Source organism: Podarcis melisellensis, assembly GCF_964234715.1.
Source record: "Podarcis melisellensis genome assembly, chromosome: 6".
Taxonomy (NCBI): domain Eukaryota; kingdom Metazoa; phylum Chordata; class Lepidosauria; order Squamata; family Lacertidae; genus Podarcis; species Podarcis melisellensis.
The window spans coordinates 86,033,914-86,047,874 of NC_138538.1; the positions used below are offsets into that span (position 1 = coordinate 86,033,914).

At 41.9% G+C, this 13,961-nt stretch overlaps 1 protein-coding gene and 1 long non-coding RNA gene across 3 annotated transcripts in view; both read right to left on the reverse strand.

Moving 5' to 3' along the window:
- Positions 1-2,702: 2,702 nt before the first annotated feature.
- Positions 2,703-13,961, reverse strand: part of LOC309371892 — a 54,330-nt gene continuing 43,071 nt past the window's right edge. The window contains exon 2 of the long non-coding RNA XR_014169320.1: positions 2,703-4,678. This is a non-coding gene — a long non-coding RNA (uncharacterized lncRNA). The remainder of the gene's footprint in view (positions 4,679-13,961) is intronic.
- The window catches only part of PLA2G4A (phospholipase A2 group IVA), an 81,154-nt gene continuing 73,033 nt past the window's right edge, over positions 5,841-13,961 (reverse strand). The window contains exons 14-17 of one of the 2 annotated variants that reach the window (XM_081914865.1): positions 12,441-12,625; positions 10,675-10,870; positions 10,235-10,392; positions 5,841-7,745 (exon numbers count right to left, since the gene is read on the reverse strand). In XM_081914865.1, coding sequence (XP_081770991.1) covers positions 7,617-7,745; positions 10,235-10,392; positions 10,675-10,870; positions 12,441-12,625 — 668 coding nt within the window. In that variant the 3' untranslated portion in view covers positions 5,841-7,616. The remainder of the gene's footprint in view (positions 7,746-10,234; positions 10,393-10,674; positions 10,871-12,440; positions 12,626-13,961) is intronic. The other variant, XM_081914864.1, reaches the window with a different exon arrangement.

Consider the following 13,961-nt stretch of genomic DNA (forward strand, 5'->3'; position numbering starts at 1 on the left):
GAACTAAGAAAGTCCCAGTTGGAGACAAAGTGCAAGAAACCCTCTCAGAATGTCACCACAGCGCCCCTGTTAAAACCACTCTGGCAAGTAGCTGTATCTTCAGTAACCACCCTAGCTGGAGCTTTTTTCAAGTCAGCTCTGAGGGCCTTCTGGCGGTTCCATCTCTGTCATTAGTGAAGCTACAGGAAACCAGGCAGAGGGCCTTCTTGGTAGTGGTGCCCTCCCATCAGATGCCAAGGAAATAAACAACTATCTGACTTTTAGAAGACATCTGACAGCAGCCCTGTACAGTGGTACCTCCGGTTAAGTACTTAATTCATTCCGGAGGTCCGTTCTTAACCTGAAACTGTTCTTAACCTGAAGCACCACTTTAGCTAATGGAGCTTTCAGCTGCTGCCGCGCCGCCGGAGCACGATTTCTGTTCTCATCCTGAAGCAAAGTTCTTAACCCAAGGTACTATTTCTGGGTTAGCGGAGTCTGTAACCTGAAGCGTATGTAACCTGAGGTACCACTGTATAGGGAAGTTTTTGATGTCTGATGTTTTATTGTGTTTTTAATATTTTGTTGGGAGCTGCCCAGAGTGGCTGGGGAAACCCAGTCAGATGGGTGGCATATAAATAATAAAATTCTTCTTCTTATAATTCTTGCAGGGGCAGGATTGATCCTCCTAAAAATTACAACTAGGGAAGGAAGATTGCTTGCCTCTCCAGTTGCACTCTTCAGCCACATCTGGTCCATGCCCCAACTGACCACTCCTCCGTAAGGCTTAGGAGAAAATGGAAAACTCCAAGCCTAGTTGCTGGGGCAGAGAGTTAGCATACGTAAGGGTGCCATTTATGCAAATGTGTATGGCTGTAGTGCATGGTTTCTTCAGTTTGCAACTAAGCCCACAGGTCCCAAAAGTTTGGTGCCCCATGTCACAGAGGCAAGTGGGAACTCCAGTGGTATTTTCAAGATGCCAATCTAACCCAGAAGCAGTCAGAATTGGTGAGACCTTACATGCCACAGCAAAATTGGAAGTGAACCAAGGCCAGAACTGTGTTCTCTGAGTTGCCTCACTTCGCCTCATCTGGAATGCACGCCACAATATTCAACGTCATTCCCAAACTCCAACAGTGAATCAGTCGCATAGTTACACTTCGTTTTCTAATGTTTGATGCAACTTCTATGATTTATGGTCTTTCCTACTCCCTAGCGTGAGAAAGGCCTAAATTCTACCTGCTGAAGCAACAGATAAAGAGATCTGGCTATTATGCAACATAACAAATAAAACTATAAAGTGCAAGGGAATGACTTTTAAGAGCTTTAGGAAATGTCTACTTGCGTCTACCGTGAGTAAGCAAGAGGGGAAACTTGTTTACGTAACCCAGGTCAGATCTAAAACTCTCTTTTCCCGGATGAACCAACAGCCACCATCCACTGCCTGTGGAATTTGACATTTATGCTGCCGTATCCATCTGTTAACCATGATGTACAATTGCTATATATATATATATATATATATATATATATATATATATATATATATATATACTGTGTAGATTAATAGCATTTTTAATGACTAAATAATTAGATCAACTGGTAAAAATTTATTAACTACATATTCACCCAATGAACACTATCAAGAACTGTACTCAAGGGAAAACATGGTCAACACAGCACTTGACAGCCTCCAGACTGCCTGTCTTGGAAGAGCTGAAAGAGCCTTCCTCCCTTGATGAGTCGAAGAATGGCATCAACTCGCAGGCATGAGAAAACCCCAGGACAGGATGGAATCCCAACAAAAGTGCTGAAAGTCAGCCTCAACTCCTCCCTCATAATGTTGTCAGTTTGTGTTTATTAGTGCAGAAAGTGTTGATCTGATGTGTAGAGATCGTTCCTATTCTAATTAATTCAAGAGGGTCCTGGAAGCTTCTCTGTGTGAAAGAAACAAGCAGAAGCTTCATGATGTTTGGGTTATTCATTCAGAGAAGCTGAGTACAGCTGGATTAAACTGCTTCTGTTATCTCTTGTCAAGGTCATACTGACTATAATAATAAGGCCAGAAGGCGCCTGGGTTTCCCTTTCTCTTTTCCTTCTGGTGTGGTGTTCTGTATATCGTACGCTTAGTGTTAAGGTTTAGTCTTATTATAAGTTATTGTAAGTTTAAGTTAAGATGGCTGTAACTGGATTTCTTAGGGACAGGGCCAATCCTGAATGTATTGGGTTTGTGACCATGATGCTCATTTGCCTTCAGTAGCAGTAAAGCTCTGCTGGATGGAATATAATAGCCTCTGGTCTATTTTTTGGGAATCCTGCAATGTGTTTAAGTTATTACTCTGCTAACTCTACGTTGGAATCTACTCTGGATCAATACTGAGTAGAATTCAATGAGAGACGTACCTCCACAGCCTCCTCTTGCAGTTTTGGGAACAAGACATGTGCAACTCCACTACCGTGAACCTCTGCAAGAAAGGGGTAAAGAGCAGGTTTTCTCTGGGGGAAAGCAGTGGGGCAAGTGGAAATGTGGTTGAGCCATAGTCACAAGGGAACCTAGTTTAGTTTGCATCAGCTCACGTGTAATATAAAGCCACCAGAAGGAAAGGCAGTGAGGCAATGCCTCTGGGAGATGAGAAGGGACCAAGACAGACGTAGCCAGGGCCATCTCCTGATTTGCAGACCACGGGCGAAACAAACCACAAAATTGAGAGAAATGGAAGTAATATACTGAAGTTCATATTTTATTGTTTTAAGTACCCAGTAACAAGACAATAACAAATATTTTCATATTACAACACAGATCCAGAGGAAATTCTCCAAGTATCAGAAAAGATGCATACAAAATTGCTTTCTGTATAAAACTGAATAAGCCAGTGCTATTGTATTTATGAACAAAATATTTAAAAAGATATATCTAAAAATATAGTACCGGCTTCTTTTTGTTTCACTGTAAATACTTTTAAAATACATTGTGCTTATTTTACTCTCGCAGTTTTAAACAAGTACTAATTAAAACTAACATAAAACTTGATTAATCAAGGATAGGGGTTTTTAGTAATCCCTTAGTATTATACAAACATTTGAAGGTGGGTGGTGAAGTAGCTATTAAGAAAGAAAGCAGCTCTACCAGGTTCTTAGTTGTAGGTGTCACAAATTGTAGACAATTGAAAAATGGAATTGTTTATAATAGATGCAGCCACCATTGGATAAGTAATCTCTCTGATAAACGAAAAGCTGTTGAAAAAAAATTACTGCAGGCAGAATCATATACAAATTTAGTTTAGCTGCTACTAATTCACTGTGAAAACTGCTTTAGCTCATTATAGCAATGATTGTTATTTATAGTTTTGACAGAAACAAGGCAAGCAATTAGAAAGTTCGGAACAGAGTTGAGAATTCAAGAGACTAGATGCTTCAAAATTTCTGACCCAGCAGATGCAAGAAGAAATCCCAATATGGCACCTAAGCACAGAAAGTTTGGCTATCGAAACGATTCTCAAAAGAATCGCAGAGTTGGAAGGGACCAGGAAGGTCATTTAGCTCAACGCCCTGCAATGCAGGAATCTTTCACCCAGTGTGGGGCTCAAACCCACGTCCCTGAGATTAAGTGTCTCATGCTCTACCAACTGAGCTATCCAGTACATCTGCCAGATCAGAAAGCATCCATCCCTAACTAAGCCAGTGTGGTGTAGTGGTTAAGAGCAGTAGACTCGTAATCTGGGGAACCGGGTTCGTGTCTCCGCTCCTCCACATGCAGCTGCTGGGTGACCTTGGGCCAGTCACACTTCTCTGAAGTCTCTCAGCCTCACTCACCTCACACAGTGTTTGTTGTGGGGGAGGAAGGGAAAGGAGAATGTTAGCCGCTTTGAGACTCCTTAGGGTAGTGATAAAGCAGGGTATCAAATCCAAACTCTTCTTCTTCTTCTAAATCGTAGAAAGGGGTTATATTAGACTTCTCACCATGCAAGGCTTAAGTCATTTGTTTTTCAGGATCAATGCTTGAAATTAGCAGGTAGTTGTTACCAAAGGACTCTCACAAGCTAACAGTAGCCATTATCACGGTTGAAAGTTAAATTCCAGGTAGCACTCAAAGAGAATGCAGAGCAGGGTTGCTGGTGAGAGACTTGGTCTAGGGGGTCTCAATGGAAGACCACATCAATGTGGCTGACATCAGGAGTGGGTCGCACCCAGACGTTTGGATCTTGCATTCATTTGGACTGGATTCTGGATTCATTTGATTGACTTCCACAAAGCAGCTTACAGTCTTAAATAAATAAATAAAAACAAGGAACACGACAGGGCAATTTAAATATGTTCCGCTCGATGACAAGCCTTTTGTCTCTTTGATTGCTTGGCCTTTTGGCTTCGATAAAGTGCCGCCTCTCCAAACTCCGGGTACCTATGCAAAAAGTGGGATCTAGCCATGAAAGCTTATGAACCATTAACATTGTTCGGCTGAGATTCAACAGCCCAGTGGCACCTTGGGAGACGAACCAGAATCATTATCCATTAGCTGAAATTCTGACAGTAAAAGCAAATTAACACAAAAGACCACGGTTGAATTCAGACAAACAATTAAGAAGCTATGGATATGGTGATAAAGTCATCATGGGTAAAATTTACCTTTACTGACAGAATTTCTTGAATGTGTTGTTTTATCGCCAACAATCAGGCTTGCGTGAAATAACTACAGTGGTACCTCGGGTTACATGCCCTTCAGGTTACATACGCTTCAGGTTACAGACTCCGCTAACCCAGAAATATTACCTCGGGTTAAGAACTTTGCTTCAGGATGAGAATAGAAATCGTGCTCCGGTGGCACGGCAGCCACAGGAGGCCCCATTAGCTAAAGTGGTGCTTCAGGTTAAGAACAGTTTCAGGTTAAGAACAGACCTCCGAAACGAATTAAGTACTTAACCGAGGTACCACTGTACAATCATCAAATGAGGGAAAAAGTGTATATGAATTCACCCTCGTTTTGCAGAACTGGGGTGCAGTGCTAGTGATTGATGCTTATGGATTTTTATGCATTTTTGTGGGAAAGCAAAGGAGGCAGCTAGACATAAAATATCCAACAAAAGCATAATGAAAAACCTTATTTACAGCAGTTATGGGAATGTCTGGGAAAGTCAGCCCACTGCGAAGAGCAAATCAGCTAGATCATTTTGCTCATAGATCACTGTGAGCTCTCTGGTGAAGAGGACTCGTGGTCAACTGCAGAGAACTGGTCCACCATATTTCAACCTATCCTGAAAACAAACTTCTAAAATATGACACTTTCATTAGCCCTTAGTCTATTTCTCAAAGGCACTGTTTCTTTGTTTTCCAAGGTTTGAAACAAGGCTTTGTAAGTAACCAGGAAGGAACATTTCTTTTGCTTGCAGTATAACCTTATTGCTGCCCAATGTACCTGCCGTTGATACTGAAAACATCTTCAGCATGCCAAAGGGCTCTGCGGCCCTTCCAGAAAGCCTCTCCTCCTTCCGGAGGGGAGGGGTTGTGAGCGGGAGCCGATTCCTGCCCCCTGCTCTGTCACCATCGCTGGCGCGCCACGCCTCCCGGTTGGGCACCCAATCGAGTGACACCGCAGGGGCATTGTTTAGCCGCTCAAATGCGGCCATGCCAGCTCTCCCCGCCACTGCCAGCTCTCCCCGCCACTGCGCTCCTGCATCAACAGGTTCCCCCTACTGGTGGTTAACCCCTCATCAGACTCACCCCTCTCCGAGTGGGTGGAGTCAATTTTTCTGTGGTCCAATGCCTAAGCCAATACCTTCTCACATGCTGTAATCGATAAAGTTGTGGCCTTTTTCAAGCCCATTAACCTAATATACTGTGTCCACATGTCTTTATACCCAAGCGGGGATCGGGTCCTTGAATCACAATGTGTATCATCCAGCTCCAGGCAAATACTAGCATCACATTGCCTCACAACATCCCAGCTGCTAATGGTAGAACCATGTAGTTAACTCTTCAAATTTCAGGTAGTGAAAAAAGAGAGAAGCTTTCAGCAGCAAGTGTCTCATTCTAGGTGTGCATGAGCAGGGTCTTAACCACACAGCCTTAGAACAATCTAAACATCCAACCAATCAGATACAAATAAAAGACTTGCATATCCCAACAGTGGCATAGGGCTACATAGAAATGTTAGTATAAAGGACCCCTGGACGGTTAAGTCCAGTCAAAGGCGACTATGGGGTTGCGGCGCTCATCTCACTTTCAGGCCGAGGGAGCCGGCATTTGTCCACAGACAGCTTTCTGGGTCATGTGGCCAGGACTAAACCGCTTCTGGTAAAACGGAAACCACAGTGCACGGAAACACCGTTTACCTTCCTGCCACAGCAGTACCTATTTATCTACTTGTGCCAGTGTGCTTTCGAACTGCTAGGTTGGCAGGAGCTGGGAGAGAGCAATGGCGGCTCACCCCGTCATGGGGATTCGAACCGCCGACCTTCTGATCGGCAAGCCCAAGAGGCTCAGTGGTTTAGACCACAGCACCAGTATGATAGCTATAGCACCATTCAGATGTTATGCCCCAGTGTGAGAGGAGGAATGGGGGTCATGATTACTGGCCCCATCTGCATTCCTCCATCCTGTCCACACATTGAGGAGAAGGTCTGAAGTGACCAGCCTGCTCCACATATGTACGATCCCTCTAAGATTTAGAACCCTTTGTGACCAAAGTTCAAAATTATGTCAGAAGCCAGCACGAATGGAACAGGCTCCCCACTGCAGACTATCCCCTAAAACCTGTGGACAGTTACAGGAGTGGCAAGGGTGCAATGAGATAGAGTGGGGCCAGTCATCTGGGCCCAGGTTTCCCCCTCATGTGATTCTAATCCAGGCATGGGCAAACTCGGCCCTCCAGATGTTTTGGGACTACAATTCCCATCACCCCTAACCACTGGTCCTGTTAGCTAGGGATGATGGGAGCTGTAGTCCCAAAACATCTGGAGGGCTGAGTTTGCCCATGCCTGTTCTAATCCCACGAAGGAAGGATGCACGAAATGGTTTCATGTAGCAAATTGAGACAGTTAGCAAGTAGCAAGAAATCACTTTATGGAGATTTTCTTTTCGTTGCTCTTTGGCACACTGCAATATTACCGCAGAAGACAAGTGAAAGGGTTGTAGATAAAGTGCTTTCTGCGCCCCCACCTGAGTGACATTTCAGACCCCATCCCAGAATTTTCAACCTTGCTTGAAAAAAGAAAAGAAAAAGTCTAGCCCGTTTACCAACCAAGTTAAAGAGTAACAAGAAACAATATTCAGCCATATCTATATATATGTATATGTAATAAAAAATAAACAGTAACATTTTAAAGAATCCAATTATATTCCCACTGGTGCTAACGTACGAGTGAACTGGCGTTTTGTACACAGAGCACGTTAGCATGAACTCAGCATCAGACAATGGTATCAAAATTATGCTGCACATTTGTGTAGTAGCATGAGCTACCTTGACAGGTAGCTTAGGATATTGTTTTGACTGTAAGATAACTCAGTGCCATTTTAAAGTCTATAAAACGCCCACATTGTGTTTCTACACTGTTTCTACCAGAAGCAATTTTCTTCATCATGATGTCTGTCCAACCAATCCAGGAAGATTCTGCTCTGGGTGATAAGCCTGCAATGTGTTATCCCTATGTATGGTTGTTGCTTTGTGTCTTGTTGAAGTATCTCCTCGCCTCGACGCTGCTGAGGGACACAGAGCAGCGCGATGGGTTCTGTCTTCTGTACTCAATACTGTCCGCTATCGCTTGCTTGACTATCTGCAAAACAGAAGCAAAACAACATTGAACTCATTAGTAGCCACTTCTTCCGCAAGTCACCGCATGCTAAGTGGATGTGAAGTGCTTGTTTACACGGACGATTTTTCAGAGTGTGTAAACATGCCGCAGAAGAAACTAACTAACAACCAAAGGTCATCAGATGCAGATGCTATTTGTCTTCTTTGCATAACCTGGAAAACCAGGTAATAAACATGCAGTCCCTCCCCTTTCTTCAAATGGCAGGTGGATTTGCATGCCTTGGGTACATTTTTATCCATGAAAACTGTTTAAATGTTTTAAAGCAAGTCTTCTCCAAACTGGTGACTGGGAGTGGCTGCCAAGACCATATACCACTGGTCCTGAAAGACCTGCATGGGCTCCCAGTACGTTTCCAAACATAATTCAAAGTGTTGGTGGTGACCTTTAAAGCCCTAAACAGCCTGGTCCTGTATACCTGAAGGAGCGTCTCCACCCCCATCATTCAGCTTGGACACGGAGGTCCAGCTCCGAGGGCCTTCAGGTGGTTCCCTCATTGCAAGAAGTGAAGTTACAGGGAACCAGGCAGAGGGTCTTCTCAGTAGTGGTGCCTGCCCTGTGGAATGCCCTCCTATCCGATGTCAAAGAAATAAACAACTATCTGACTTTTAAAAGACATCTGAAGGCAGCCCTTCAGTTTTTAATGTTTGATATTTTATTATGTTTCTGTATATGCTGGAAGCCACCCAGAGTGGCTGTGACAACCCAGTCAGATGGGTGGCATATAAATAATTATTATTAGCCTGAAATTACCGTCCTGCAGCAGAGCTGGTGAACTCATGGGAGAGATTTATTCTCCAGACAGCAGCTGCACAAGACTCACTAATAATTAGGTTCTGAAAGTAAGCTGAGCCTATGTGAGGGTTTCACCACTGGAAATAAGTATTCTCAGGATAGCAATTTACACACACACATACACACGTGAGCATGCGTACCTACATACAGGTAGATTGTATACCTGATTGTATACAATAGGGAAAAAAATATTTGCACCAGCATAAGCAAACTATGTTGATGTTTCTGATGAAAATGTTATCCATTTAAACTTGGAATGGATCTCTTGCTCTTAATGCAACCAAGCAATTTTGATCCTTATTTGTATTTTCACAGAAGAAATACAGAATGAAATTTAGCCAGCAGGTGGCAAATTTTGATCACATTCTAACTGTCCATTTGGGCATCTACAGCAGAAAAAACACTACTACTTTCATTTAATTACCGGTAAGTTGTTAGCAAAAACAAAAAAACAAACCATACATCTAATATTAAACTCTAGTCTTCTGCATTGTAATAACCATTCAGTCTTTAACATAATACCAGAAGTACAGCAATCATTTAAGTTGTGATATTATACTTAAATATTATTAAGGAGTGCTTAAATATTTTTTCCTACCCCATAAACACGGCTGAAGGGAAGCTCTATTTATTTTTATTTATCTACTTTCTTTATTAATTTTGTATTGCTGCCCTTCATATTAGGATCACAGGATCTATAGTGTGATTGCTACACTGTGCGGGATTAATTAGGACTGCAGCAAACATATTTCTATCAGCGTAACAAACTGCCCAACACACGGTGCCTCCACTTTCTGCCAAGAGAGCTTCATGGCATCACAAAAGTAGGGAGTATGTACAGTCCTCAGATTCTGATTTAGTTTTGTCTCTCGGCGCTTTTTCGTAGGGCAGAGCTTCTTTCATAGGATCAAAAAAAACCCTTTTCTTTCACAACAGTCCCATTGTGCTGCCATACTCCATCAGATCACACATTTTACTGTAAGAAGGAAGAAGCCTTTCGAACCAAATTTGGCAAAAAAATAAAAATAAAAATTCACATGAGGTACTTTACACAGTGATGCCAAATAGAAACCCATCATTTGAGTCTTCTACGCCCAAATCTGCCTGCAGAACATACCCCGGTGTACAGAGCAAATTCCAGGAACCCTTTGAACACAGCTAAGGCATAACCCCGCTTTTAAAAGTATTCTGACTTTTCTTTTACAGCAATTCCTTTGTATCACATTAATTGGCCATGTTTTCTTTGTGAAATACAAATACAGTGGTACCTCGGGTTACATACGCTTCAGGTTACAGACTCCGCTAACCAAGAAATAGTACCTCGGGTTAAGAACTTTGCTTCAGGATGAGAACAGAAATTGTGCTCCGGTGGCACGGCAGCAGCGGGAGGCCCCATTAGCTAAAGTGGTACCTCAGGTTAAAAACTGACCTGCGGAACAAATTAAGTACTTAACCCGAGGTACCACTGTAATAATAAAAAACAGCTCTTGAAAGCGATAAGCAGCCCTCTTAAGAATAAATAGTAATCAAAGGGTTGTGGCACCACACCCGTAAAAATCTGCACGCAGAGGGTGGAAAAGTCATTAAGAACTACCACTTCACTTCCACAAAGCAACCGAAGCATCTTTGAATTGAAGCACGTTGTGCATTAAACATACATTTAAGTTGTTCAGGGTATTAAACTCCATTAGATCGTGCAGTCTGCAGAAGGCCTCATTTGAGTACTGGAAGTTGAAGGTGGAGAACGGTGTATCAGGATCATCAAAAATATCAAACTCAGCAAAATCTTTCTCTTCTTGAGTTTCCCTTGGAACACCTGTTAAGTAGACCACAACGAAGGTAGGCATTTTAAAGGGCAAAGTGTTCAGTTGCTATACCACAGTATAATATTTATTCAGTAAAAGTAAGTTAATAAGCCACCTTGAGTACCAGTCTGGGGAAAATGAGAAATATTGATGTTGTTGATGATGATGAAGAGGTGAGAAAAAAACCATGCACATAATTAAGAGAAAAGACACACAGAAAGATTAAACTGTACTGTAACCGTATCTTTAGATAACAAAGGATTAATTTTGTGTTGTCGTTTTAGCCTACTGACCTGGCGCTTTGTATTCTCTAAAATTTATATTGGCTAAAACAAAGTGGATAATTGTTGGGCAGTCTATGTCAGAAGAAGGATTCTTGGGTTTGAAGACGTAGCACTCCTTTAAACCTTCGCGATCGAAAACATTTGGGTCTATTTTGGGGAAAGGAAGGTTGTTCATTTTCGCCCATTTTTCAGCAAGTAAAATTTCCTAGAAGAAAGCAAAAAAAAAAAAAAAAGAAGCAATGAGAAAAGGAAGGCTGGGACAAGCAGAAATGACATTATATGTGGACACCTTAGTTATAAATAATGGAAAGAGAATACAGGCAAACCTCCATTTAGGTGGAGGGTTATGTTCCAGGTCACTGCGCATCGGAGTGTGCTTTATAATAATAATAATAATAATAATTTATTATTTGTACCCCGCCTGACAGGCTGGGTTTCCCCAGCCACTCTGGGCGGCTTCCAACAAAGATTAAAAATACATCAAAATGTCACACATTAAAAACTTCCCTGAACAGGGCTGCCTTCAGATGTTTTCTAAATGTCAGGTAGTTATTTATCTCTTTGACATCTGATGGGAGGGCGTTCCACAGGGCGGGTGCCACTACCGAGAAGGCCCTCTGCCTGGTTCCCTGTAGCTTTGCTTCTTGCATTGAGGGAACCGCCAGAAGGCCCTCGGCACTAGACCTCAGCATCCGGGCAGAATGATGGCGGTGGAGACGCTCCTTCAGTCGGTTCTGCTCCCTTCCAGTGCCAAGCATGACACATGCATGCATGGTTCTGCATACATCAAATGCACACAAATTTAGAGTTGCCATTTATATTTATACAAAAATACCATGTAAGCATGCTGGCAGCAGATAACGGACCAGTTCCCATGTTTGCCTGGTAGACTCATGGCGTTGTTGAACGGAGACACCAAAAATGGCAGTTCCATGTTCACATATTGGGTTGAGTTCAAGGATAATGGTAGAGCATGGGACTCTCAATCTCAGGTTCGTGGGTTCAAGCCCCTGATTGGGCAAAAGGTTTCGGCATTGCAGGGGGTTGGACTAGATTACCCTTGTGGTCCCGTCCAACTCTACAAATCTATGATTCTATATGTCTTTGCACAAGGGGGGGGGGGTGACCTGATTGTGCAACAGGACTGCTCCTCCCTCAACTCCTCCCTAATCTGTAGAGTAGGGGTCAGCAAACTTTTTCAGCAGGGGGCCGGTCCACTGTCCCTCAGTTCTTGTGGAGGGCCAGACTATATTTTTTTTTTGGGGGGGGGGGAATGAACGAATTCCTATGCCCCACAAATAACCCAGAGATGCATTTTAAATAAAAGCACACATTCTACTCGTGTAAAAACACCAGGCAGGCCCCACAAATAACCCAGAGATGCATTTGAAATAAAAGGACACATTCTACTCATGTAAAAACACCAGACAGGCCCCACAAATAACCCAGAGATGCATTCATGTTAAACTCATGTTAAAACACCCTGATTCCTGGACCATCCATGGGCAGGATTTAGAAGGCGATTGGGGCGGATCCAGCCCCTGGGCCTTAGTTTGCCTACCCATGCTGTAGAGCATATTTGGATGTGTGCAGTTGGTGGGGGGGCGCAAGGTGGGAGGGGGAGTAGAGGGAGAGAAAATTCCATTGGTTGAGCAGAAGTTGTTCCATTTGCACATGAACTTCGTGTAAAACAACCTATCATCATTTGTGTGAGAGGAAAAAAATTCTTATTTAGCGCTTCCTCTGCATGAATTGCAATACCCTGGATTTCTCACCTTGAAAGGAGGGCTAGAATCACTGGGACGTGCCGAAAAATCAAATGAGATGATAAGGTCAACCCCTCGTTGTGGTCTTAAGATAATTGGGTATGGCAGATTAAATGTAAGCCCGCTATCCACAATGTGAATCTTTTTGCTCTTCACATCCAATGGCTCCATTATCCTGTCAAACTCATCAGGATCTGGGCAGAATGAGACAAACGATGCCATTTGTTGACAAACACAATTCAAAACAGAATTATTGTTATTTTCACAATAATCTTTATTAATTTTCATACAAAAGCATAACATAACAAAAAAGAGAATAAACAATAATAAAAGAAAAAGTAAAGAACATAAAATACTTCCCACATCCCATATACTACCACATACACTAAAACTTAGTTAATTAAGATCCATCTTCATAAACATATTACTTGACTTCCTCTAATCTCTTCCATCTGAATTTCCTTGTAATTAAATGTAGCAGTTTCCAATATCATTATTTCATATAACAATATTCTGGTCATGATCAAATTTCCTGACTTTTCTTATCGTACATTTTCTTTATTATTTATTTAATCCTAATTTAATCCTAGGCCTAATTAGTTCTTTCAAGTGATTACATATCTTTAACATTACAACATTTATTCAAATAGTCTTTAAATTTCTTCCAATCTCAAAACAGAATTCTCATCTATATCTATATCTATATCTCACATCTCAAAATATTTGAAATGCTAATTTAAAATAATTTAACTATATTAAATGCATGGTATGAGCTATTTTCTAATGTTAAGCAAATATTGTAAAACCCTCTATGGGGGAATTATTCAGCCAAATATGGTTTATGAAGCTTTGGGTAATTGTCTGAAACAGACCATCACGTTTTCATTTCTAATAGGTTTATAGAGCCTTGAAAGATCTTCTGAACAAGGCCACAGTCAACAGGCCACCCAAAAACACATACTGACCTCATGTGTGTAGTTAGAAAATTGTGTAAAGATCTACTCAAAGCCTAAAGCTGCCATCCAATCTATTTTCCCTACTATTTTTCCGCATTCCACTGTTTAAGATGGATGTCCACTTTTACTCTTTCTTCAAATATTAGGATTAGATAGTTATAAACATCTATAATAAGTTAAAAAAATATTTAGCAAAGCACAGATGGAAATGATGAGACAGCCACTTAAGAGAAGCATGTGCTCTTCTGCATGTTCCTGAGTTATTTGAATGTTTAGGCTCACTTGGGCGAATGTCCCACTGAACAGAGATATAAAAGGTTGCACTATTGCAAAACCTGAGCACAATTGCATGATGGAGGGAAATTCCATCTTACCTAATGACTTTTAAAACAAGGCGTAATTGTTGTTATTTTGAGATACTCTGCAGTGATGTGGCTCTGAGCATGAATGGTGTAATATGGAGATCCATGACTACAAACTTCCTAAGTTATGCACCTAAATGGCTTCGTTCCCCATTCAGACTTCAATTATCTTAATGTGGTAAGTCTTAGCGGTGAAAACTGGTAAACACTGT